Source organism: Scyliorhinus canicula, chromosome 3 (assembly GCF_902713615.1).
Source record: "Scyliorhinus canicula chromosome 3, sScyCan1.1, whole genome shotgun sequence".
NCBI classification, from domain to species: Eukaryota; Metazoa; Chordata; class Chondrichthyes; order Carcharhiniformes; family Scyliorhinidae; genus Scyliorhinus; species Scyliorhinus canicula.
This window is the reverse complement of record NC_052148.1, coordinates 120,244,022-120,270,541: the sequence shown is the minus strand read 5'-3', so window position 1 is coordinate 120,270,541 and position 26,520 is coordinate 120,244,022. Positions and strand designations below refer to the sequence as shown.

Below are 26,520 nucleotides of genomic sequence, written 5' to 3'. Positions count from 1 at the left end.
TTGGTAGACAAATACAGATTAAGATTTTTCATAACTTTTAAAATTTTTGTTTAAAAGTGCCAGCAAAAATCATCAATCTTGTTGATGTCCATCATGGCTCTGCGAGTGGCCAGATAGTTTCATGTTTGGCGGATGGGACGCCCAGCCCAGAGGTCGAATGGCTCATCTGTACAGATCTAAAAAAGTGAGAACTTAACTATTCAATCATGCAGCATATTTGAGTGAGGAAAATATTTTGAATAAAAAAATTAGTTCTATTAATTTTCACTTCTGTTGGAAAACCAAATGAAAAGTTGCGTTTGAGTAAAATATTTCCTTATCGCTTTCAAATGGCCAATAGATTGCATTTTAAATGTTTTAAGATGTAATAAATTTTCAATGGGTAATGAAATGAAAACAAGCCTTAACATACTTTATATCTTCCCCCAGATGTGCAAATGACTCGATGCTCTGGAATGTTCTCCACAACAATTCGAGTGATATCAGTATTGAAACCCATCAGACAAAGAAAAATACTGTGGAAAGCAAGCTGACCTTTCAAAAAGTTGATAACACAGTGGCTGTGAGATGCATTGCAAAGAATGAGCTTGCAGTCGTTGCACGTGAAGTCAAACTGGTGGCTCACAGTAAGTAAGGACTTCTGTTCCATTCTGTACAATGAGGAATTGTCCCATGAGTGGCATAATGTCTCCCAGTAAATCGCATTGCAGTATGCTTCATTTGGACTGGAATAAATTCAGGTTCATAAATACCATGCAAAGTTGTACATGCTTACCTGGGTTTGTAGTTCAGGAAATAACAAAGGTTTGTGAGGTTGTTGCAAAAACGTTGGGTTGCAGAGCTAGGACCATTCAATATAAAACTAGAAATATAAGCCAGACCTTGTACAAGGTTTTGTTTTGTCTACATCTAGAATACTGTGCCTACTTTTGGCCACTCCCGTATAGAAAAAAGTCTGGTTGTGAGATTTGGCAATCAATTCATATCTATTTTAAGGATTTTTGTTATGAGTTTCATGAATTGGGACTTCTTAAACTCTGGAAAAGCATTGACTTTGAGGGGATTTGATTGAACTCTTCAAAATAATGAAGATATAAGATTCTGTCCACTAGACAGGATATTCAATTTGAGCTCATCCAAATTCTACTATCCATATCTGAATTTGCACCAAGTCCCAGTCACACACTCCATCTGCCCCCAGGCTCTGACCTACAATGACTCTCGCTACGCTTCAATATTATTGGAGTTTCACTGCCTGAAACGGGATTATTATCTACCTGGAAAACCTTGCTTCATCATGCATGTTGTACCATTGCTCAAAATAATCTGTGTGGTCAAGTCAAAAACTGTTTGAAAAATGCAAGATGACACATTTCCATGCTGTTCTTAAACATGAATTGGGTAAGTGAAATTCCACTGATAGGATAACATCATGGCATATTGACGCAAAGTTCATTAAATTCTCTTCATAGTAACAGACAGAATTGATGGATTTGGAAAGCTTGGCCAAATATAAATAGGGCACTTTACAATGATATACTCCCACTGTTTGCCAATGGGATTTCCCAATGAAGCCACCCCGTGCCACTGGAAAACCCACGGGCAGGGCGAGAAAGGAGAATCCCAATGGCCGGAGAATTCCGACCACTGCCACTTGTTAAATTCTTCCCTTTCTCTTTTAGTTTCCAAATGAAACTTTTCAACTTAAAACATTAATAAAATGTATAACACTTGGAATAACAGCCATTTCAAACTTATTTACAGACCTCCATTCTGAACTGAAGGTGGCTGCAGCAGTCTTGGTGTTGTTGGTTATTGTGATCATTTCTCTGATAGTGCTCATTGTAGTTTGGAAACAGGTAAATATATTTTTTAAAGTCCATTAATGTTAACATTCTTAAAATGCAATTGAAACAAATCAAACATTCAAATAAGTGTAATCTTTGGCATAAATGTGTGCCTTTTACAAAATGACCTGATGATTTTTTAAGTGTGTAAAGTAAATTAGCTCAATAGGTTAAGCAAATGGCTCCCAATTGGAAAAACAAAGACCTTGAGACCTTCATTGCACTGTTAATGTAAGCCTACCTGTGACACTCATCAAGACTATTATTATTATTACGGTTATTGAGATCATGTGTATTAGCTAACCAAGGAGTAGATGTGAGATCCAGCTGAGGCTTCTAGCCTAGAATCAGGACCTGTAAAACTGAAAATACATTTTTTAAAATGAGAATTTCATAGTGGTCCCATTCCAAAGAAGTCCAGGGAGGCAGCTAGAAAACGTTTCTGGAGGGGACCGACATGCCTATCCCCTATTTTGGACCCGCCCAACTAGAATTCCCAACAGGAGGAATGCATCAAAAGTGCTAAAGGCATTGAACCCACCCTTTACCCCGCAAAATAGGCGGCATCCATGTGGAAGATTGGGAGTAGTCTCCAATGCCAATACTTATGCCAAAATTTGCTGCCTCACGATATACAGTTTAAGATTTTTTAATGGAATTCCTACAGCAGCCTAATATAATCTCAAAAAATTATATTTTCAAAAAATGTACCGTATATACTCGCGTATCATGCGACTTTTGAAAACCTAAATTGTAACCTAAATTTGGGGGGGGTCGCATGATACGCGAGATACAAAATTTGCGGGTGTGAAGTGCTGGCCAAGATTAGGCTGTTAGGCTGTTAAGCAGACCGTATCCATTTACGGTAAGTCAAATAGTACCCAGTAGTTAATGAAACTATTATATTTATGAAATATAAAACAGGAATACATATGTAGGTTAATTAACATTTAATAAAATAAAAACACTATTAAAACAAACTATTACAGGTAAACTAAAATCCTTCAAATTCGCTTTCATTGTTATCAGTGTCATCATCAAATAAAGCTTGGAATTCTCCGACACCAAACAGCTTTGCAGCTTTAACGTTGTTGCTTTGTTCCGCTTCGGCAACAACTTGCAGCTTCAATTTGGCAGTATATTTCTTCGCAGATCTTTTCTCCATAGTGGCTAAGGGTAGAATGTATTCGAGCGTTGTTATGTGTTACGGTACTTGTTACGTGTTAGGTAACTGTTTATTATCGTGATTAGAAACAGCAAAACAGCTGTTTCTCATTCGGTTGTTTACGGCGGAAAGCCTAGCCTAATGTCATCTGGTATCTCAAAAAAGTGACTCGCATGGTACATAAGATATATGATAAAATCATGTTTTGGAGACGAAAATTTAGGGGTCGCATGATACACGAGATCGCAGGATACGCGAGTATATACGGTAATTGTATTTCATTGGGAACATTTCAATCACAGATAATTTGATGGCACAACAAGACACCGATGTTAATGTAGATAATCTCAATGGTGCAAAGTAGATACACTTTAATATGCTTACAATATAGTCTGCTTAAGACTGGAGAAAAAAGAAGATTCTCTCATTCCAGTCTTGTAAACCGTTGATTTATTGTTTTGTACAGAAACCAAGATATGAGATAAGATGGAGAGTCATTGAATCAATAAGTCCAGATGGGCACGAATATATTTATGTTGATCCCATGCAACTTCCCTATGATACACGATGGGAATTTCCGAGGGATGGACTTGTCCTTGGTAAGTCTTCATTGCTTTGGGTCTCAGAGGATTCTGTTTTTTTTCAAAATTTTGAGTACCCAATTCTATTTTTTCCAATTAAGGGGCAATTTAGCGTGGCAAATCCACCTAACCTGCACATCTTTGGGTTGTGAGAGTGAAACCCACGCAGACAAGAGGAGAATGTGCAAACTCCACAAGGACAGTGACCCAGGGCCGGGATTCGAACCATTGTGCCACATGCCGTCCCAGAGGATTCTGTTTTAACTATGAATCCTACTAGCCAGTAATAGCAATTGTTCAAATGTTAGGTAACTGGGTTGTTGAACTTTTATAAGGCCACAAGGAAACCACACCGAGCTATTCAAAGAAACTTAGGGTGGGATCTACTGGCCACGTCCTGCCAGAACCGGGGAGCAACTGGGCGAGTAGATCCCGGGAGAGGCCTCCAACTGGATTCCCGACGGCTGTTACATCTCGCAGGGTATCATGATTCGGTCCCGCCCACAATGGGGTCACCCGGCATCTACCGGCCTCACTGAGGAGAGCCCAGACGGGTGTCGTTCAGTACTGGTCCCCACAAACGGGGACCAGACGGTACAGTACCTGGAGGGGTCTCCCAGGCAACCAAAGGTCCCTGGGTGGTCGGCTTCCAGGCAGGGTGGCACCCTGGCACTGCTGGTGCCACCTGGGTACCTTGGCACTGCTAGCTTGACATCCTGGCAGCACCACCAGGATGCCAACCTGGAACTGCCCCGGTTTGATCCCGGCCCCGGGTCACTGTCCGTGTGGAGTTTGCACATTCTTCCCGTGTCTGCCTGGATCTCACTCACAACCCAAAGATGTGCAGGGTAGGTGAATAGGCCACTCTAAATTGCCCCTTAATTGGAAAAGAAAATGGGTGAGGTGAGAATGACTGTCCTTGACATCAAGGCAACATTTGACTGACTATAGCGTCAAGGAGACCTCGCTGAACTGGAGTCAATGAGAATCGGGGAAAACTCTCCACTGGTTGGAGTCATATCTGGCACAAAGGAAGATGGTTGTGGTGGTTGGAGGTCAATCATCTCAGCTTCAGGACATCACTGCAGGGCTTCGTCAGGGTAGTGTCCTAGCCCCAACCATCTTCAGCTACTTTATGAATGACCTCTCTTTCTTCATAAAGTCAATAGTGGGGATGTTTGCGGATGACTGCACAATGTTCAGCACCATTCGTGGTTCCTCAGATAATGAAGCAGTCCATGTCCAAATGCAGCAAGACCTGGACAATATCCAGGCTTGGGTTAACGAGTGGTAAATTACATTCGCGCCACACAAGTGTCAGGCAATGACCAACTCCTACGAGAGAGGATCTAACCGTTGCCCCTTGACATTCAATGGCATTACCATCACTGAATCCCCCAAAATCAACATCCTGGGGGTTACCATTGATCAGAAACTGAACTGGACTAGCCATATTAATACTGTGGCTACCAGGGCAGGTCAAAAGCTAGGAATCCTACGGCGAGTAACTCACCTCCTGACTCCCCAAAGCCTGTCCACCATCTACAAGGCACAAGTCAGGAGTGCAATGGATGAGTGCAGCTCCAACTCTCAAGAAACTCAACACCATCTAGGACAAAGCAGCCTGCTTGACTGCTCCTCCTTCCACAAACATTTAAACCCTCCATCATCGACGAACAGTGGCAGCCGGGTGTACCATCGACAAGATACACTGCAGTAACTCACCAAGGTTCCTTAGACAGCACCTTCCAAACCCACAACCACTACCATCTAGAAGGACAAGAGCAGCAGATACCTGAGGATTCCACCACCTGGAGGTTCCCCTCCAAGACCCTCACCACCCTGACTTGGAAATATATCACTGTTCCTTCACTGTCACCTGGATAAAATCCTGGAACTCCCTCCCTAACAGCACAGTGGGTGTGCCTACAGCTGAAGGACTGCAGTGGTTCAAGGAGGCAGCTCACCACCACTTTTTGAAGGACAACTAGGGATGGGCAATAAATGCTGGTCTAACCAGCGACACCCACATCCCGTAAATGTATAAAAATAACTGGAATGGATTTGATCGTCTTGACTTTTTTGTTCTGTCAGTTTATGATAATGTCCCAAATCATAAATTATTTATTAAATTATTTTTATCACTTTATTCATCATATTCTTTGTGCTTTCTTAAGGTCGAATTCTTGGGTCTGGAGCCTTTGGAAAGGTAGTTGAAGGAACTGCATATGGCTTAAGTCGCTCACAGCCTGTTATGAAAGTCGCTGTAAAGATGTTGAAGTGTAAGTGAAATCATGTTATATTGCGCAGCTGGGCTTGGCCTGACGTCAGCGTAATTTGAGGAATTCTTAAAAACTGTGGCAATATGGTTGCAATACATTTTTATGTGGATGTTTTAGTATATGTGATTTTGTTTCATGAGAGTTGCCAGTTTACAGGGGTAACTGTTTTGTAAAGTACAAGGCCAGCATGGTGGAAGAGACAAATGGAAAACACAGGCTGGGATTTTCCAGCTCCACTCTGGTGGGTCCCAGTCAAAAGTTCATTAACTTCGGCACCGGTAAATCCTGCTAATGGGAGGGGACTGGAAGATCCCGCTGATGCGCTTTCTCACGTGTGTGAAATAGAGTCATAGACTTTACAGTGCAGAAAGAGGCCATTCGCCACCGGCTCTTGGAAAGGGCACCCTTGGAAAGAGACCACGCCTCCACCCTTTCCCCGTAATCCAGTAAACCCACCTAATGTTTTTGGACACGAAGGGCAATTTATCATGGCCAATCCACCTATCTGCACATCTTTGGACTGTGTGAGGAAACCGGAGCACCCGGAGGAAACCCACGCAGACAAGGGGAGAACGTGCAGACTCCACACGGAGAGTGGCCCAAGCCAGGAATCGAACCTGGGACCCTGCAGCTGTGAAGCAACTGTGCTACAGGCAGAGCTATTTTGAACTGTTCCAGTACACTTTCTCATGGAATTGGCCGAGACTAGGGAGCTGCTATAACGTGGGCAGGGTTCTCTGTTGCGCTGGCAGCACACCCACGCCGCAGGTTTGCTGGCAGCATTAGGTGGGCACAACAGGACCCCATTGCAGGTGGCGGGAAAGGAGAATCCTGCTGCCAGCCGGGGCGTGTTGCTGAGGAACACGTGGCTGGCGGCCTGGAGAATTCCGCCCATAGTGATGGTAAAGAAAGACTGACAAAAGGGAAGGGAATAAATAATATTAAATGTTCTTTCAAAAAGTTTGCACGTCCTCCTCATGCCTGCATGAATTTCCTCCGGGTGCTCCAGTTTCTTCCCACAATCCAAAGATGTGCAGGTTAGGTGGATTGGCCATGCTAAATTGCCCCTCAGTGTCTAGGGATGAGCAGGTTAGGTTACGGGATAGGGTGGGGTGGGTGGCGAAGTGGACCTAGGTAGTGTGCTCTTTCGGAAGGTCAGTGCAGACTTGATAGGACGAATGGCCTCCTGCACTGCAGGGTTTCTCTGATTCTCTGATTATGTGTACTTTGCATTTAATGTTATTTGCTTTTAAAAGTAATCTACTTTGATAAATTTGTAGTTTTATTTTAATAAAACGTACATAATCTTACAAATTTCAAATTGTGTTATTTGTGCAACTTGTGTTGCAGTGCCATTTTCAATTAATATTTAATAGCTAACTAGTATTTGAAATGCTTTCACAGCTACAGCCCGATCCAGTGAGAAGCAGGCCCTGATGTCAGAGCTGAAGATAATGACTCACCTGGGCCCACATTTAAACATTGTCAACTTGCTAGGAGCATGTACCAAAGCAGGTGAACTTTGCCTTTCATGGTGTTTCCCCTGCCTCCCCCCCCCCCCCCCACCCTCGTTCTTCTCTGTGTATTGTGGTCTGAATCCATCTTTAAAAAAGGATCCGGAAATATTAACAGGCTATCAAGTTGAGATTCAAAATTCCCTTTCAACCAATCCATCCTTGTATCACTCAACACAATATTGAGGAAAATTTGTTCCATTCTGAAATGCATGCCATTAATTCTATTTTTCTATCCGATAGGCCCTATCTACATTATCACTGAATACTGTTTCTACGGCGATCTGGTAAACTACCTGCATAAGAACAGGGATAGCTTTATAAATCGGTACTCTGACAAATGCAAAAAGGAAGTGGACATTTTTGGTATAAACCCTGCTGATGAAAGCACAAGAAGGTGAGTCACGTCAATGGCTAGAAGGGAATATAGCTCTTATAATCTACTTTTTAATAAGATTATAATAAGATCAATAAAATCAATTCATCATCTGAACAACATACTCTCTTTAAACAAACCATAATATGACTTGATTATTTTGTGTGTATTAAGAGTATTGTGGGGGACCTGGGCCGAGATTTTCCAGCCTCCCCCTCCCCCACTGCAGCGGGTTTTCCAGTGGCATAGGTGGGTCGCCATTGGGAACTTGCAGAATCTTCCGGTCCCGCCAAAGTCAATGGCCATGTGCGTTGGCCGCCAGGGTTGGAAGGAGAGGGGTGAGAGGTCACCTTCGGTGGGACTGGAAGACGGGAAGGGCAGGAAGATCCCGTCCCGAGTGAAAGTTCTTCAGAACAGTGTTACACTTTTAAAAAATTCTGAATGCTTTTTTGAAGATGTTAAATAAAGTAAACGCTATCCAGCAGATGAAGAATGATAAGACAAGTGGTTGGGACAACGTTCCTGCAGAGATCAATAAAGCTGATGGTCATGAACTCTTGCTCAAATTCTCAGGCTTTTTGGAAATATCTGGGAAGAAGAGATAACACTGCCCGAACTTTGCAATGCCACCATTGTTTCATTTTTTAAGAAAGGTGACAAATCAATTTGTAAGAGCTATAGAGGCACATTCTGTCTGTCCTCTGTGAGAAAGATCCTCACACAAATTCTCCTGAACTGCAGCCTACCCCACAGAAAAGCCATAATTCTGGAGTCCCAATGTGGTTTCCAGCCATCTTTGTTGGCTGTCAAAGAAAAGAGACTGGAACAACGTAAAAAACTCTACATGGCCTTTATTGATGTGCCAAAAACCTTTGACTCCATCAACCATGAAGCCCTTTAGAAAGTCCTCCAGGGATTTGGATGCCCAGCAAAATTGTTACTGTCCTGTGACTTCTGCATAGCAGTATGACAGCAACCATCCTTTGGAAGATTGGAAACGGAGCCCTTTCATATCTGGATTGGCATCAAGTAAGGCTGTGTGATTGCACCATCTGTCTTCACTATTTACCTCAGCCTAGTTATGGAACTCACTCCTGATCAACTTCCACAATGATTGTGTTTCAACTCGCTGGGAAACTTTTCAACTTCCATAGACTGAGAGACAAGACTAAGGTGACTCTCTAGTCCATCCATGACATGAATATGCCAATGATTGTGCTGTTGTGGCCCATACTGCAAGTAACATTCAGAGCACCATCAAACTTTTCAACTCTGCTACAAAATGTTTGATCTCTCACTCAACATCAGCAAGTCCAAAATCTTCCACCAGCCTCCCCCCAGACAAGCATCTTCAGCTATTGTTATTGATAGGGTGACTTTAGAAGTTGTTGAACACATGCCAATCTCAGAAGTTGTCTTTCTTAAGTGGTCTCCATCTGAATGGAAATTCAGCAGCAGATCAGCCGTGCCAGCACAGTCTTCCAAACATTGTGCAACTTGGTCTTTGATAACAGAGATCTCCAGAAGAGGACAAATATTTAGTCTACAATGCTATTGTTGCCACTAGCCTTCTATATGGCAGTGGGTCACTATCCAAAGGCACCTCTGGGTGCCTGAGAATTTTCATCAGCCATGTCTCTGCAGTGTACTCAAAGTCAAGTGTATGATAGGCAAGAAAACTCCAACATTCCTACTGAAACCTACTCCACCAGTCTCACAACCAGGATCATGTGAAATGAACTCCACTGTTCTGGATACGCATCTGAAGCAGATCCCCTTTCCACAATTTAAGGATAGCATTTGATCTTGAGGTGGCAGAGGACATGTTTTAAGGACACTCTGAAGGCCTCACTGAAAAGGAACAAAATGGCATTGATGTGCAGGAGAAGCTAATCTTGCCATGTGGTGGAACTTTATCCAATAGGCCACACAAAGTCAGAAACTGACCTCATAAACTCTGATGAGGAAAAGCATGGCTGCCATCTCACTATGAGCACATTTTACAGCAAAGATTAATCAGAATGAGAGAGAGTAGAACCTTTTGAACTGCCCTTCTTCATGGCAACTTCTGTTCTCTCTGCCCATGCATCTGTGGCTCCAGAATTAGCCAGCTGAGTCACTTGAAGATACACAAGTCATGAAACTTGCCTGACATCATCCTTGTTTCGAGGGACTGTAGACGATGACTTTTATTATGTCCTGATTGTGGTTTTTTGAAGTTAGGTAGATAAAAAGCATGAAAAATAAATGATTGGTAATTTCAACATTTCTACTTAACTGTTATTAAATTCCATTTAATTATAATATACCAGGATGCATAGAAATTTAATCGAGTCACTTTCAAGTCCTAAAAGCAACTTCAAAACATTTAAATAGAAGCTCCATTTCAATTAGTGGCATATCCAGTTCAGAATCAAGAATGTATGGTTACTCGGACACCATTTGAAGATTTCAGCATTTAACCTAGGCTGGAATTCTGCTGGAGTTGTGAAGGAGTGTCGTGTTGCTAGATGAAATGAAATGAAAATTTGCTTATTGTCACAAGTAGGCTTCAAATGAAGTTACTGTGAAAAGCCCCTAGTCGCCACATTCCGGCGCCTGTTCGGGGAGGCTGATACGGGAATCGAACCATGCTGCTAGCCTGCCTTGGTCTGCTTTCAAAGACAGCGATTTAGCCCTGTGCTAAACAGCCCCTGTTCTATTATTTAAATAAAATGTTAACCAAACCTTGTTCCGATCATGCAAATGGATGTTTCCAATACCCTAGCACCATTCAGAGAAGAGTAAGAAGTTCCCCTATTGCCCTGGTTATCTTTCCCCCTCAACCAACATCTTCAGAAAACAAATTAAACTGACCTTTCTTCTCATTGATGTGTATGGGCTCTGGCTATTCTGCTGTTGCATTGACCTACATGATATCTGTCACTGTATTTCAAAGTATTTCATACGGGAGAAATTTCTAAAAGACCCAATGAGGTGCTCCATGTATGCATCTTTTTAAAATTGAATGAAGGACACAACAACATATAGAGGGTAAGATTGGTCTTTGCTGTAAAATGTGCTCAACGTAAGGTGGCAGCCTTTTATACCACGGTCAATTTTTTTCTAGCCAGTGTGCTTTGACTGCATTTTGTTCAAATGGGGAACATCAATTTCTTGGTAAAATTGCAACTAAAACAGCAGGGACCATTATCCAGATATATGGGGGAAAAGTGCCCAGCAGGGGCTGTTAAAGATTGCTGTGTGACATCCAGAACAAGTCTTTGGAATTAGAAAAATTGCTTGTGTGTTGAAGATTCACACCATGTTCTTGTTTCTGTAGTTACGTGATCTTGTCCTTTGAGAACAATGGGGACTACATGGATATGAAGCAGGCTGAAAGCACCCAGTATGTGCCAATGTTGGAAAGGAAAGGCAGTTCCAAATACACAGACATTCAGCAGTACATGTATGACCACCCACCATCGCAGAAAAATAAGTCCTTGACAGGTAAGAGCAAGCTATCTGTTCTCGTTCTATTTTATTCAATGATACTCAAAGCATAGTAGACTTGTGAGAAGATATGACTGAAGAAGAAGCCCTGTAACTGACGGGATTGGAAATTACTTTTGAATCAGTGGCCGGAATTCTCTGGACCTCAGGATTCACTTTTCCCACTGGCAGCATACTTCCGCCAGCAGGTTTCACAGCGGCATGGGGTTGTTTCTATGGGAAATCCCATTGACAAGCGACTGGGAGATAGAATCCCGCCACCAGCGAACGGCGCTACTGAGAAACATGTGGCTGGGGGACAGGAGGATCCCATTGATCATTTTGTAGACATTAGCACCCCTAAAACATCAGGCACAGCCACCAGTGGTGGAACAATTAAAATTAAAATTATGGATGCACACTCGAGGCCAGAATTGGAAATGTGCAGGTATCTCAGAGGATTGAAATCAAGGATGAAAATTTTAAAATCAAGGCCTTGCTCAACTTGAAGTGTAGGTCAACGCGCTCTGGGGTGATGGGTGAATGGAACTTGTGCAAGTAGGAATATAGGCAGCAGAATATTGAATGAGCTTAAGTTTGTGAAGGATGGCAGATGGGAGGCCAGCCTGGAATGCACTGAAATCTAGAGGAAATAAAGATATGGATGAGGGTTTCAGCAGCAGGTAAACTGAGACAGGGGCAAAGCGGGGCTTCTGGCTATTTATATAATGTTTTTTAAAATATGCAACAGACTGCAATTTCTAAGAATTTAAGGATGTATAGGCTGCATGGAAACTGCTTCACATTTTGTTCCATTTCTGTTTATGAATAAGGATGTGATTAATGAAATCGCCTTGAACTACTTCATTACATTATTTGCAGTTGCTGTTTTTCTCCACTGAGTGCTGTTTCAGGTTCATTCTCACTGGTTACTGGGGAGAGTCACTTCACTTACTCCCAGGTGCAAGAAGTGAAAGGCCAGCTTTTAACACACGGCACCAACTAGTTCCCCCTCCCTGCTCTTTTTCATTAAGTCACTCGCTGCTTTCAATTGCTAATTGGTCTTTGTTAGATAAGTAAATGCAAACTCATGATCATGTCCTACAGCTAACATTTATCATTCATGCCGCAGAGACGACTGAAGCCTGGAATCCTCTCTTAGATGACAACTCAGACGGTCTCTCTTTCATGGATCTTATCAGCTTCACCTTCCAAGTTGCACAAGGCATGGAGTTTCTGGCTTCTAAAAATGTACGTATGGGTTGTTTTGCTCAAATAACTACCAATGCAGATCCACACAAGCTCTCATTTTGTTTGACAAAGTATCTAAGATGGTTTGGCTTTGTGTAGTAAAATTGGTATTTTTGCTCTTTGTTTTTACGCAGTGTGTACATCGTGATCTGGCAGCTCGGAATGTTCTCCTAGCACAAGGAAAGATTGTTAAGATCTGTGACTTTGGTCTGGCACGGGACATCATGCATGACTCGAACTATGTCTCGAAAGGCAGTGTGAGTATCAGACAAGTCATCTTAGAGCTGAAAATGCTTTCTTGATGAATTCTGCAATCTGAAAAGAAAAATAGAAAGAGTATTCAAACATGGTTGTGTTTTGGACCAGCAATTGTAATATCCCCATTATTGGGTTTTTGTAGTGGCAGCAAGAACATAGTCTGTATTGAACTGCAGCCTTGTAACTCTTGCAGTCTAGGTTCATACAATTCCAAAGTTAGATTTTAATCTTAGGTTCTCAACTATTGTTTGCTCTCATCTTCTAACTATTGTATAATACCTTGCTAACAATAGCTATTAAATGATTATATTATCACTTTTAAAGTAATCTTGGATCTATTCAATTTATATTTTCAGACTTTCCTACCAGTGAAATGGATGGCTCCTGAAAGCATATTTGACAACCTATACACTTCGCTAAGTGATGTCTGGTCTTATGGCATTCTTCTGTGGGAAATATTCTCCTTGGGTAGGTGCAAGCTATTTAAATCATATTAATCTCTTTATATTCTAACAGTAAATGTTCTTTCACCTGTGTGACGGAATCATATTCAATGTATACTCCATTGGGTGTTAGGACACGTAAATATTTTGGGAGACAGATCACAGCGAATTCTTGTCGATTGCTCACCTAATGTCTGTATCTTATATTAAAAGCCAGTCAGGCCTAAGAATCCTTGCTGTCTTTCTGCTTCCTATCCCATAACGTAATGCAAATGTATTGCCCCTATCATCGGCCTGACTGAGGGCTGGTAACTCAACATAGCGCATGATTTGAACCTGGAGCATCTGCTCCACGGGATCAGTTATTACTCCCTTCAGCAGCTGATCCATCCAACACCTCCCTTTTTGTTAGGGAAACTCCTTGCCATCACTCCATGTTGCCTCCGAATGTTCTGGTCAATATAGCCAGTTCACCATGTTGGTTTTTATCTTATTAAACGGTGCTGTTACCATTTCTGATGAACAATTTAAAAGACTGAAGAACTTGCTTCAAGACATTTTGTGAAAGATTTTTTGATTTAACTAGAAATAGTTTTCAACCGTATTAAATAACTAGGGTGTTAATGTTCATTATTTCAAATAATAATTTCAATTATTTACATATTAGGTTTCCCTAATTTTGGTAATTCTGTATTTTTTAGTTAATGACTGAGTTCTCGATGAGTGGGCAGCAGGGTAGCATAGTGGTTAGCACTGTGGCTTCACAGCGCCAGGGTTCCAGGTTCGATTCCCTGCTGGGTCACTGTCTGTGCGGAGTCTGCACCTTCTCCCCGTATCTGCGTGGGTTTCCTCCGGGTGCTCCGGTTTCCTCCCACAGTCCAAAGACGTGCAGGTGAGATGGATTGGCCACACTAAATTGCCATTAGTGTCCAAAAAGGTCAGGGGGAGTTTTTGGGTTAGGGGGATAGGGTGGAAGGGAGGGCTGAAGTGGATTAGTGCACACTCGATGGGCCGAATAGCCCCCTTCTGCACTGTCTGTTCTATGAAACTGTGAATTCAGCTTTAAGTTCATTGGTTAAGACTAGTGTTCTTCGTGATCCGTGGCAATTGCAGAAAAGATTAAAGAAGCCATTTGATGCTTTTAGTGTCACGTATGAATTGCTGTTCTAGTGTTTTTTATGTGAGATAATCTCATCTGTTACGATTTCTAACTGGATTATCTTGGCTGTTTTAGGTGGCACACCATATCCAGGAATGATGGTGGATTCCAACTTTTACAACAAGATAAAGAGTGGATACAGGATGACCAAGCCAGAACATGCTTCTTCTGATGTGTATGTTTACAGCTGACAAGCTGTTGGCTTTTAGTTTCTAAAATGAATTAACACAAAAGATTAAGTGTCTTGAATTTTAAAGTTAATTTTTTGTTTCCCGTTTCAATCCTCCTCCATGTAGCTATGACCTGATGGTGAAGTGTTGGAATAGTGAGCCTGAGAAGCGGCCTTCCTTTACTCGTCTGGCTGAAATTGTTGGCGGTTTGTTACCAGAGAACTACACAAAGGTATGTTAAGTTGCTTGTTGCACACCAGTGTTTCAGTTAGCAGCAGCCATGGTGATCAACGAGGATAGAATCTCGGTTACTGCTAATCCTGAAATGAAACTGTACTCATAAGATAGATACAAATGAGGAAGGCCATTCATCCTATCTTGATTCATCCATCCTGAAAGATCATAAAGTGCACCATTACAATATTGAACTGTTTCTTAAATGGTCTCAAGGCTTTTACCCTAAGTAGATGTCCTGTCCATGTGTTGATCTCATTTTGTGAAGAAGAAATCCTTATATATGTCCTAAATTTTCCTTTTAGTATTTTGAATTTGTGTCTCTTTGTCCTACTGTAACCATCTCTGTCCAGCAGCCAATATTTGCTTGGTAGCATCATTTTCTTTGTTTCACAGAGACCAATCAAGTGACCCATAGAGTTATTGAAAACATTCCATCCAATAACTGTCACTCATTGGGCTAAATCATCAATACCACATTTCTAACACTTTGTGCCTCAAGGATTCAGGCAAATGCTACCATTTTGAGCCATGTTAAATGTGAGATAAAGGTCTGTTAATGATAACACGTCCTGAATAGGTGGAATACCACCTGACTGTAGTAGATGATCTGGCCAGGCATTTAATAGGCATCAAATAGGTTAACTCTAGATACTACTCATTGCTATTGACTCAAAAGCATAGGACCATAGAATTCCTGCAGTGCAGGAAGTCTGCACTGACCCTCTGAAAGGACCCACTCCCCCGCCCTATCCCTGTAACCCCACCTAACTTGCAAATTCTTTGGACACTAACGATCAATGTAACATGGCCAATCCACCTAACCTGCGCATCTTTTGACTATGGGAGGAAACTGGGGCACCCAGAGGGTCACAGGGAGAAAGTACAAGCTCCACGCAGACAGTCACCCCAAGGAATTGAATCCGGGTCCCTGGTGCTGTGAGGCAGCAGTGCTAAGCACTGTGCCATCAAGCGTGGCCTGTTTGCCATTTTTGTGAATAATGTCAATGATTCATAGGATGTGTCTCATGATGCAGAAGCTCATATAATCCAAAGAGGAACTTTGTTTACAAGGCCTATAATAACTTTTTTCTTTGCACTGAACAGAGCTTCAAACAGATGAACGATGACTTTCTGAAGAGTGACCACCCTGCTGTTGCCCGCATGCGTACAGAATCCAGTGAGTCGTACGTTGGAGTTACCCACACCAATGAAGATAAAAAGAAAGATCGGGAAAGTGGATTTGATGAGCAAAGGCTGAGTGCTGACAGTGGATATATCATCCCTCTGCCTGACATTGACCCGATCACAGACAGCGAACCTGGTTCTTCAAGAAACCGGCACAGGTACAAATATACTAACATGTACCATGAGGTGAAGCATGTCCTAGAATGCCCCAGTGTGGCTGGAATCTCTTAGTTGTTTCACTGTAAATTAGACAAGTCTGTCAGTTGGGCCATTTAATCATGCATTGCAACTGATATTTACATCAGTTCCCATAACAGTGCAATACATCAGGGAGTGGAAAAGGTACATGAACAGCGAAATCCCCCAAGGTTAGGTACAGTTGACTTGGTGTGTGACAGGAGGATGTGACTACAAGGTGTGAAGGCCCAGAAGGTAGCAATGGAGGAGCCTCAGTCCCTGCAATTGTCCAGCAGGTTCTTGCAGATTTTGTAGAGGAGAACAGGGACTGCAGGGTGGCATGAGAAAACTGACCATGGTTCAGGGAGCCATTCAAGTGGGGGGGGGGGGGGGGAGTGGAGGGGGTGGTGGGGGTGGTGGGGGGGGGGGGGGGGGGAACAAAGAGAAATGTAGTTGCAATAGGGGACATTATTATTAGGGGAATAGATACTTTTCTCTATAGCTGACAGCCTGGGTCATGAAGGCTGTGTTGCCTGCTCTGTGTCAGGGTTAAGAACATCTCTTCTGAACTGGGAAGGAACTAAAGAGTGGGAGAGAATGTATCCTGTTGCTTTGGTACTTGTAGGTACCAATGACATAGGTAAGATGAAGAACGCGGTTCTGTGCACGGAGTATGAGTAGCTAGGAGCTAAATTAAAAAGCAGAACTACAAAGGTAACCAGCTCTAGATTACTACCTGAGCCATCATCAAATTGGCACAGGGTAACTAAGATCAGAAAGGTGAATGCCTGGCTCAAAGGTTGGTGTGGGAGGATTGGGTTTCATAGAAACATAGAAAATAGGAGCAGGAGTTGGCCATATAACCCCTTGAGCCAGCTCCGCCATTCTATATGATCACGGCTGATCCTCTATCTCAACGCTATACTCCCACTCTTGCCCCATACCCCTTGACGTTTTTAGTGTCTAGAAATCTATCCATTTCCCTCTTAAATATATTCAGTAACTTGGCTTCCACAGCCTGCTGTGGTAGAGAATTCCACAGGTTCAACACCCCCTGAGTGAAGAGGTTTCCCCTCACCTCAGCCCTAAATCGCCTAACCCATATCCTGAGACTGAGACCCCTTGTTAGATTTTTTTAGAACAGTACAGCACAGAACAGGCCCTTCGGCCCTCGATGTTGTGCCGAGCAATGATCACCCTACTCAAGCCCACGTATCCACCCTATACCAGTAACTCTACAACCCCCATTAACCTTATTTTTTTTCGGACACTAAGGGCAATTTAGCCTGGCCAATCCACCTAACCCGCACATCTTTGGACTGTGGGAGGAAACCGGAGCACCCGGAGGACACCCATGCACACACGGGGAGGACGTGCAGACTCCGCACAGACAGTGACCCAGCCGGGATTCTAGACCCCTCCAGCCAGGAGGAACATTCCCTACATCCATTCTGTCCAGCCCTGTCAGAACTTTGTACATTTCAATGAGATCCCCTCTCGTTCCTTTAAAGTCCAGTGAATACAAGCCTATTTGACACAATCGCTCCTTGTATGACAGTCCTACCATCCCAGAAATCATCCTGGTGAAACTTTGTTGCACTCCCTCTATGGAAAGTATACCCTTTCTTAGGTAAGGAGCCCAAATCTGCACACAACACCCCAGGTCTGGTCTTACCAAGGTCCTTTACAGGGCCAATTCATGAGGCACTAGAATCAGTACTGGGGAAAGAGGGAGCTGTACCATTTTGTCAGTCTTCACTAAGCCACATTTGGACAAGTGTCCTGGTGAGGCATACAGCTAGGACTGTAGAGAGAGCTTTAAACTAAATAGTGGAGCAGAAGATTCATGTGAAGGGAGGTTTGGAAAGTTAAAGAGAAAGGACAAGGCAATAGTGCAGGGTAGCGATATGAGTAATGGTGACCAGATTGTGATAGAACACAACCATATCAGGGCGTCAGAAAATATGGTAAGAGTAGGGAAAATTACTTTAGACAGCGAGGCAGAAGGGTTTGGGTGAATGGAGAATTATAAATCCAAAGATAAAAGTTGAGGCAATAGGTGAGTATAGTGATGTGGATAAAGACAAGCTGAGTGGGATAGGCAGGGACAGAGACTTTAACAGTAATAGTGCAGGGAATAGTCGTCAAAAATAAAAATTGATGTCACTTTATCTGAATATGTGAAGCATCTGCAATTAGATGGATGAACTAGTGGCACATTTAGAGACAAATGGTGTAGACCTAATTGAATTTACCATTACAGATGCAAGGTTACAATGTAACCAAGGTTGAAAAAGAAATATTCCAAGACAACATTTTAAAAGAACAGGCAGAATGGAAAAGGAGGATGGTAGCTCTGCTAATAAAGGATGGCATGGGGACATTAGTGAGAGAGGATTTTGGCACAGAACACCAGGCAGTAGAATCAGTCCGGATGGAGATTAGGAATGTCAAGGGTTAGAAAACGCTGGTGGGAGTGATTTATGGTCCCTCATCAGTAGTTATGGCATTAGACAAGGGCATTAACCAATACATTATTAGTGCTTGTAACAAGGACAATATAATAGTTGTGCGGGACTTTAATCTTCATATGGACTGGATCAATAAAATTGGCAACGGTGGTTTGTAAGATGAGTTTGCAGAATGGTATTGTGACAGTTTCTTGGAGTAATTTTTTGTGGGGCAAACAAGGGTTAAAGTTATTCTAGATCTAAAATTGTGCAATAAACCAGGGTTAATTAGCAAAATGACAAGTAAAAGATCCACTCGGAGATAGAGATCAGAATACAATTGAACTCCATTTTGAAGGCATGATTTTCTGGCTGTTCACGCTGATGGGATCTTACAGTCCTGCCGATGGCGCACCCCTCCATGGATTTTGGAGAGGTGAGGGGTGCGATCAACAGGAAACCCCATTGAGAATGGTGAGACCAGACGCTCCTGCCGCTGGCCACTGGCAAGCCACCCTCCACTGCTGCATAACATGCCGTGGAGGGGGGTGAAAATCTCACTCATAGTTTGGAAATGACATGGGCAGCATGGTGCCACAGTATTTAGCACTGCTGCCTCACGCCGTTGAGGAACCGGGTTTGATCCTGGCCCCAGTCACTTGTCTGTGTGGATGTTTGCACATTCTTCCCGTGTCTGCGAGGGTCTCACTCCCACAATCCAAAAGATGTGCCTGGTAGGTGGAGTGGTCACACTAATTTGCCTCTTAATTGGAATTTTTTTAAAGTTTGAAAATGACATAGGGCAGCAATCCCCCCTACCCGGCGTGACGGAGGGTGCCGGCGTAGGGGAGTAGCGCCAACCACTCAGGGATCGGGCCTCCCCAAAGGTGCGGAATTCTCCCCACCTTTGGGGGCCAGCCCCACGCCGGAGGGGTTTGCACCAGACGACTGGTGCAAAAAACCGGCGCCCCCGGCAGCGGGGCTGGCCGAAAGGCTTTCGCCGGTCGGCGCATGCGCCGGCAGTGACGTCAGCGGCTGCGCGATGTGGGGTTCTCTTCTGCTTCCGCCATGGCGAAGGCCGTGGCGGCCGCGGAGGAAAATAGTGCACCCAGGGCACTGGCCCGGAGTCTGAGCGGGGGGCCCTGATCGCGGGCCAGGCCACCGTGGGGGCACCCCCCCGGGGTTTGATCGTCCCCCCCCGCTGATACCGCCGTTCCAGAGGTGGTTCAAACCTCGGCGGCGGGAGAGGCCTCCCAGCGGCGGGACTTCGGCCCATCCGGGCCGGAGAATCACCGCAGGGGCCTCTCCGATCGGAGTGGCGAGATTCCCACCACCGCCACTTCCCGGGTGGTGGAGAATCTCTGCCACGGCGGGGGCGGGATTTTCGGCGGCCCCAGGCGATTCTCTGACCCTGTTGGGGGTCGGAGAATTTCGCCCATAGTCAGAAACAAAAATCTTAAACTCAATCAAAGTCAATTACACAGGTATGAGGGAAGAGCTAGCTAAGGTTTATTGGGTACATATTGGACACGATTTAATGGCCACGCTGCACCTGAAAAGCAGCTCGCCGCAGAGCATCGTGGCCAATAAAGGCTGGGAGACCCCGCTCCTGGGATCTACCGGCTCACCATGCCTCGTGAGATCATCTTAGATCTCACGAGATGTTGCGATATGAATCCCACCCACAATGACGGGATTGCCACCCACAATGCCGGGGTGACCTGCGCGGTTGTTGGAGGGGTGCAGGGGAGTTGGGGACCCTCCCATAGTGCATTGGGGCTTGGTGGGGCCGGAGGTCCCTTTTGGGGGCCTTGGAGATCGGGAAACCATCTGATCTCTCGCTACACATAGGAGTTCCAGCGAGTGGAACACCTCAGCGTACAAAACAGGGCTATGTGCGGCCTCGACCATGCGTTCCCCATTGAGGCCCCTCATTAAACGCGAGTCGCGTTTTATAGCCTTGTGTTTCTCGACGCCACGAGCACTGGGAAACATGTGGCTAAACACGCTCGCAATGAGAAGTTGTTCCCAGTTAATTAAATCGCGCCCATAGCAAAATGAATAGTGGTGAATAAATGTTGGGAAAATTTCAACCGATTCAAAATGTGAGAAAGATCCATCTGTTGCTTCCTAAGGCGATTAAGTAAAGTATTAGATTAAGAGAAGAAGCTCATAATGTTTTTTTTTATGTAGGAAGTCTGAAGATTGGGAATGTTATAGAAATCAGCAATCAATCCAAATTAGAGTATGAGAGTAAACTAGCCAGGAATATAAAAAACGATTATAAGAGCTTTTACAAATATATAAAAACGAAGAGAGTAGCTAAAATGAACATTGGTCCCTTAGTAGTAGAGACAGGAGGAATTATCATGGGTAATGAGGAAATGGCAGAGGCATTGATCAAATATTTTGTGCCTGCCTTCACAGTAAAAGACGCAAGTTACATATCATGAATAGAGAGCTAATAAGAGTGAGGAATTTAAAGTAGTTAATATCAACAGAGAAAAACATCTGGAGAAACTCAAGGGAGATAAATTCTCCGACCCCCCGCAGGGTCGGAGAATCGCCCGGGGCCACCGAAAATCCCGCCCCCGCCGTGGCAGAAATTCTCCGCCACCTGGGAATTGGCGGGGGCGGGAATCACATCCCGCCGATCGGCGAGCCCCCTGCGGCGATTCCGCAGCCCGCAATGGGCCGAAGTCACGCTGTTGGGAGGCCTCTCCCGCCGCCGTGGTTTGAACCACCTCTGGTGGCGGCGGGATCAGCGGCGGGAGCGTGCCCCCGGGGTCCTGGGGGCGCGCGGGGCGATCGGACCCTGAGGGGTGCCCCCACGGTGGCCAGGACCGGGATCAGGGCCCACCGATCGGCGGTTGGGCCAGTGCCGTGGGGGCACTCTTTTTCTACCGCCACTGCCTCCACCATAGCGGAGACGGAAGAGAATCCCCCAGCGCGCATGCGCCGGTGGTGACGTCAGCACCACCTAGCCCCTCAATGTGACGGCTTGGCCCCTAAAGGTGCGGAGAATTCCGCACCTTTAGGGAGGCCTGACGCCGGAGTGGCGCCACTCCGCTATGCCGGGACCCCCCGCCCCGCCGGGTAGGGGAGAATCCCGCCCATGGTGTTAAACTTTAATGAATCACCTATATCTCCAAATAGGCAGTTTTAAACCCATGACAGACCCATTGTAGAAATGCTGTTTGTGGGTTAATTCTCCCCTAAGAAATGTATTGCTTAACTGTTCTGTGAATAATTATAACAATGCCATTGTTTCCGTATCTGATGAGTATTCACTTTCAAATTTGACACAAAATGGGGCAGCACGGTAGCATGGTGGTTAGCATAAATGCTTCACAGCTCCAGGGTCCCAGGTTCGATTCCCGGCTGGGTCACTGTCTGTGTGGAGTCTGCACGTCCTCCCCGTGTGTGCGTGGGTTTCCTCCGGGTGCTCCGGTTTCCTCCCACAGTCCAAAGATGTGCGGGTTAGGTGGATTGGCCATGATAAATTGCCCGTAGTGTCCTAAAAAGTAAGGTTAAGGGTGGGGGAGGTGGTTGTTGGGTTACGGGTATAGGGTGGATACATGGGTTTGAGTAGGGTGATCATTGCTCGGCACAACATCGAGGGCCGAAGGGCCTGTTCTGTGCTGTACTGTTCTATGATTCTATGACTCTGTAAAACAATTACTGGAAATGGACTGGAATATACAGGAAAGAATCTTAGTTACTCAAGGTGTCAGAGGAAAGTTCACCATCTAGTTTGTTTGATGGTTCATTGAAAGCATGTTTCAGCTTAACTCCAGGAACGTTTACAAAATTTGAATATATACTTTCCTAAATTTTTAAATTTCCCTTCATTTAGCCTGCTATGCAACGTTCCTGGTTTAAAGGGCAGGAAGCAATGTTTCCTCGCCTCTTCAAATATCATGTTGTTAACTGTGGCTAATGGATAATGGCCAAGGAGACGTGCATTTGTTTCACTGAACCTAAACAAGTGGGAGCTCACTTAAGAGTGAATCATGATATACTCATCTCATCATACCGGTCTATGGCTCAGCACAGGGTACACAGACTCATTGTGCCATCAGGATATTTGCATACATTCCATTCACTTGCCTTGTATTTTGACACTTCCTTTGCTTTGCAGTTCCCAGACATCCGAAGAAAGTGCAATCGAGACGGGCTCCAGCAGCTCGACTTTTATAAAGCGTGAGGACGAAACCATAGAAGACATGGAAATGATGGATGACGTAGCAATCGATCCCTCAGACCTGGTGGAGGACAGCTTCCTGTAACCAGTTACATTTATTGTGGGAAAATAAACTATTACAGACATGACTTTCTCTATAACCACTTTTTGCGGCATCTCCAAGGAGAGAACTTCGAGGTGGGAACTTGATGGTATATCTCATAGCAGGGGCCAACTTGGAGAGCAATCCTGGAAAACAATATGATTTATATTGTAGGACATATCATGTGCATATTTCAGTGCATTATTTTTCTATTATGGTACTCTCTATAGTGTTTTATTTTTAGTGTGTTGCACACTGCCATTCCCATGAACTAAACATGAGGCCATGCAAAGTTAATTGTGTGTTTCGAAGGTCCTTTGCTACATGGAAGATAGTTCTTTTATTCAAATAATTGACTACATCTATTATTTTAGCAGATTGCTTTGTACGTCCATAATGATAACCATTACTAGAATGTATGCTGCGTACCTGATGTTGTACTCTATCATTATCTCTGTAATAGGAGAAAGGCAATGCGTATATTACTCCCCAGGTGGGTTACAGAAAGTTGTTTGTCATTGTATTCAAATTCACCAACGTGTTCTCTTCAGTGCTTACTTCCTACCCATTCCGAATCATGATGTTTGTTTTGCAAAGCACAATTTCTGGAAGTTACTACATGTGAAGAACACACCACATCATCAGAAGATTCTGTATTTGACTGTTTCAATTGCTTGTGCAAATTCAGGAAAATCATAAAACACGACATAGATGGACCGGGCCTTATTGCATTGTACATTTTAAAGCTCCAATTTTGAATCCACTGGTATAACTGGCCAGTGGGTTGAGCCTAAGTCTAACTGACCTGTTTGTTCATGCGACTGCCAAATGATTGAAGGAATTACCAAGCTTGGAAAATTGATGTGGCCAAGCACATCATGTACGAAAGCACAGGAGGAATAATGAAGAGGATTGTTGCTGAAGAAGATTCCCTTTCAAGTGAGCTGAAAGAAAAAGCAAAGTGCCTTTTCTTTGAGTCAGGAGCTAATGGACAATCTGGCGCCAGAAGAATTCTTTGCTTTAAACGTAAACAAATTGTGCCAGCACAGCAAGTGTCAAAGATCTTAAAAGTCATTCTTCTCTGCAACCATTCCAAACAAGAGGGTGCCACAAAACCAAGAATTCCATCTGTAAATATTGTAAATGCTGTCATTTTGACTGATATACTGGAAGCCAATTGGTTTCCATGATTTCCATAAATGTTGATTGAGATGGTGATGTGATATCGCACTGGAATAGGAAAGAGCACTATAGATAATCCCGATCTGGAGCTGGAGAAATGAAATATGTTACAATATGTTGTATCGAACTGACGTCTTTACAATGTACTTGTGGTGAACATAGGACTGTCTGATCAAATATGACATCATCATGTCGTGGCAAATGTATTATTGAATGCTTTCTTGTAATGACTAGTACATTGAATAATTTGATGTTCATAGCTCATTTAAGAACAGGACGTGTTTGTAACATATTCCTGATATTTACAAACAGCAGGTTCCAGATATAACAAGAAAGATTGAGTTTTGTTTGTGGACTGCAAGCGCCAGTCTTTGTAATCCATCCAGGATCTGGATTAAGTTTTCTGATTTTCTGTATATAGCATAAGTGTGCACATAGATACCATTGAAACTTTCAGAGTTGGTCATTAGTTTAAAACCTTCCAAGAAAGTATTTGTCAACTCAAATCAATTAACAACCATCATCTGCATTTACATAATCACTTCTTGACCTGTTGATTTAACTTCAAACTAGTCGTTGAGTTTTCCCACATGACTTGCTCCTTACACATATTGTTGCTGAGATAAACTTGAAGATTAGTAAACTCCATTGTGGGAGCCCCTCCTTCATCATTTGGCTTGCTCCTAATTCAGTGAGACATTACATATGCATATATATCTATTTTTGTAAGAACTAAGTGCATAATGAGCCTTTTCTACTGCAAGGTGTCAATAAGGCATCATTGTTACTCAGCTTTTTCCTTTATATTTTGTTGCCTTCTGACATCCAGAATAAAATGTGTTCCTGCATACACAGCAGATCCACTGGGTGGAGCTGATATATTCCAGTTGCTGGGGTACTGCAATATAATATACATTCCACAGCACATTATACTTTCTGTATTAGCCGTGGCATTATAAATAATCAGAGGGGCAACAAACTACTTTTCCAACTGCTTCCAGTTGTCCAGGCACATATTCTGCCGTTAGTGACATTACACATCTATTAATACTCAGGCCAATGTCGTAGATCAGAGCACACTTTCCTCCATATCCCGTATTAAAATAAAAATGACTTCTGTCAAGTGACAATTGGAACACGTGAAATTTTTGTTATGAAATGTAAGATAAAAATGCAAAGAAAATAATACATAATTTTGCAGGCTAAATTGTTCAATGTTTCCATTTGGAGAAGGATTTCAAACAATACCTGAAAAGACCAAACTCATGCAGCAAAGGAATTGATGTGGTATTACCTAGGAACCATGACTTTAGCTTTGAATGGCTTGAATGTTAAAATGTGGTTAAATTTTTATCCAATGGTCTTACTAAGTGACAAGGGGTATTGGATATATATAATGATGTTATACATCATTTCTGTATATATATATATATATGTGTATTTCAGTGTAGTCATCTGAGTTACTGCCATACATTTATGTCTAGCTGTATCACTGCCTATGTTTATATTTTTGACTGTGATGTACTCCACAGGCACGTTACATGTTGCACTTTTGAATGTCTAAAGAAAAGTTATATTTTAAAATTTACAAAAAAAAGTGAAATGATTTCAAAGGGATTGAATTGTGAATGCGTGGCTGGACTGTATGTAGGTTAAAGTCTCAAACATTTTATTATGATGAAGTTACACAAAGTTTTAAAGACCTTTTTTAAAAAAAAATCTTTATGTTACATCAAATACACATTGTCTAAACTCAGAATCTCTATTTCAATAAATTCAGATGAATTTACTCATTGAGCTTGTACCATCTTTCCCTCACTCTTATTGTAAAATGAAGGTTATACGCCCCCATTTCTGAGCATTGTGTCATTAGTAAAATTCCTCCAGAATAATGTTACCTCCACAATGCCCAAAATTTGTGATAACCAACTCATTGTGACTGAACAATAAAATACACAGTGGGGAGAGGCAAAGCTGTTCCTGCGTGTGTGCCTCATGTACAAAAAAATATAACGCACAGAATAAAACTTCCCCCATTGTTACAGTTCATTACACAGATGGCGTTAACCATTTGTTGGAGGCCCCAAGGAAGTCACAGGGTGTGGACCATCCGGTTCCCCATGACTCCACAGAGTAGGAACTTCCCCAGTAATGGGGCAGGCTTCCTCTTTAACAAGGCGAGTCTAGTATAAAACCCCTGACCTGAGTGTAGGTCGGGGTGGGAGACCTTTTGGGGAGTGGAGGGAGTTAGTGTATGTGTCAATAAACCAGTATTTTTACATCCTACCCTTCATTCCTCTGTGTGGATTCTACACTGGCGATAAGGATCAAGTGGGGCTGCCATCGACGCCAAGTGCTGCGTATGCGGACCACTTTGCATCAGCCTCAGGAGGCCTCTCTTCAACCAGCAGAGATGCCTCACATTGGAAAAATAAAGCCATATGATGCAGGTACTGATGATTCACGACAGTACATTGAATGAATGC

At 43.4% G+C, this 26,520-nt stretch overlaps 1 protein-coding gene across 2 annotated transcripts in view; it reads left to right on the top strand.

Annotated features, from left to right (window-relative positions):
• The window catches only part of pdgfra (platelet-derived growth factor receptor, alpha polypeptide), a 68,721-nt gene extending 42,893 nt beyond the window's left edge, over positions 1-25,828 (top strand). For both annotated transcript variants that reach the window (XM_038791169.1, XM_038791170.1), the window contains exons 9-23: positions 58-184; positions 430-626; positions 1,765-1,859; positions 3,479-3,611; positions 5,771-5,875; positions 7,280-7,390; positions 7,633-7,786; positions 11,088-11,254; positions 12,369-12,487; positions 12,622-12,744; positions 13,102-13,213; positions 14,423-14,522; positions 14,644-14,749; positions 15,859-16,097; positions 22,708-25,828. In XM_038791169.1, coding sequence (XP_038647097.1) covers positions 58-184; positions 430-626; positions 1,765-1,859; positions 3,479-3,611; positions 5,771-5,875; positions 7,280-7,390; positions 7,633-7,786; positions 11,088-11,254; positions 12,369-12,487; positions 12,622-12,744; positions 13,102-13,213; positions 14,423-14,522; positions 14,644-14,749; positions 15,859-16,097; positions 22,708-22,855 — 2,036 coding nt within the window. In that variant the 3' untranslated portion in view covers positions 22,856-25,828. The remainder of the gene's footprint in view (positions 1-57; positions 185-429; positions 627-1,764; positions 1,860-3,478; positions 3,612-5,770; positions 5,876-7,279; positions 7,391-7,632; positions 7,787-11,087; positions 11,255-12,368; positions 12,488-12,621; positions 12,745-13,101; positions 13,214-14,422; positions 14,523-14,643; positions 14,750-15,858; positions 16,098-22,707) is intronic.
• Positions 25,829-26,520: the final 692 nt, after the last annotated feature.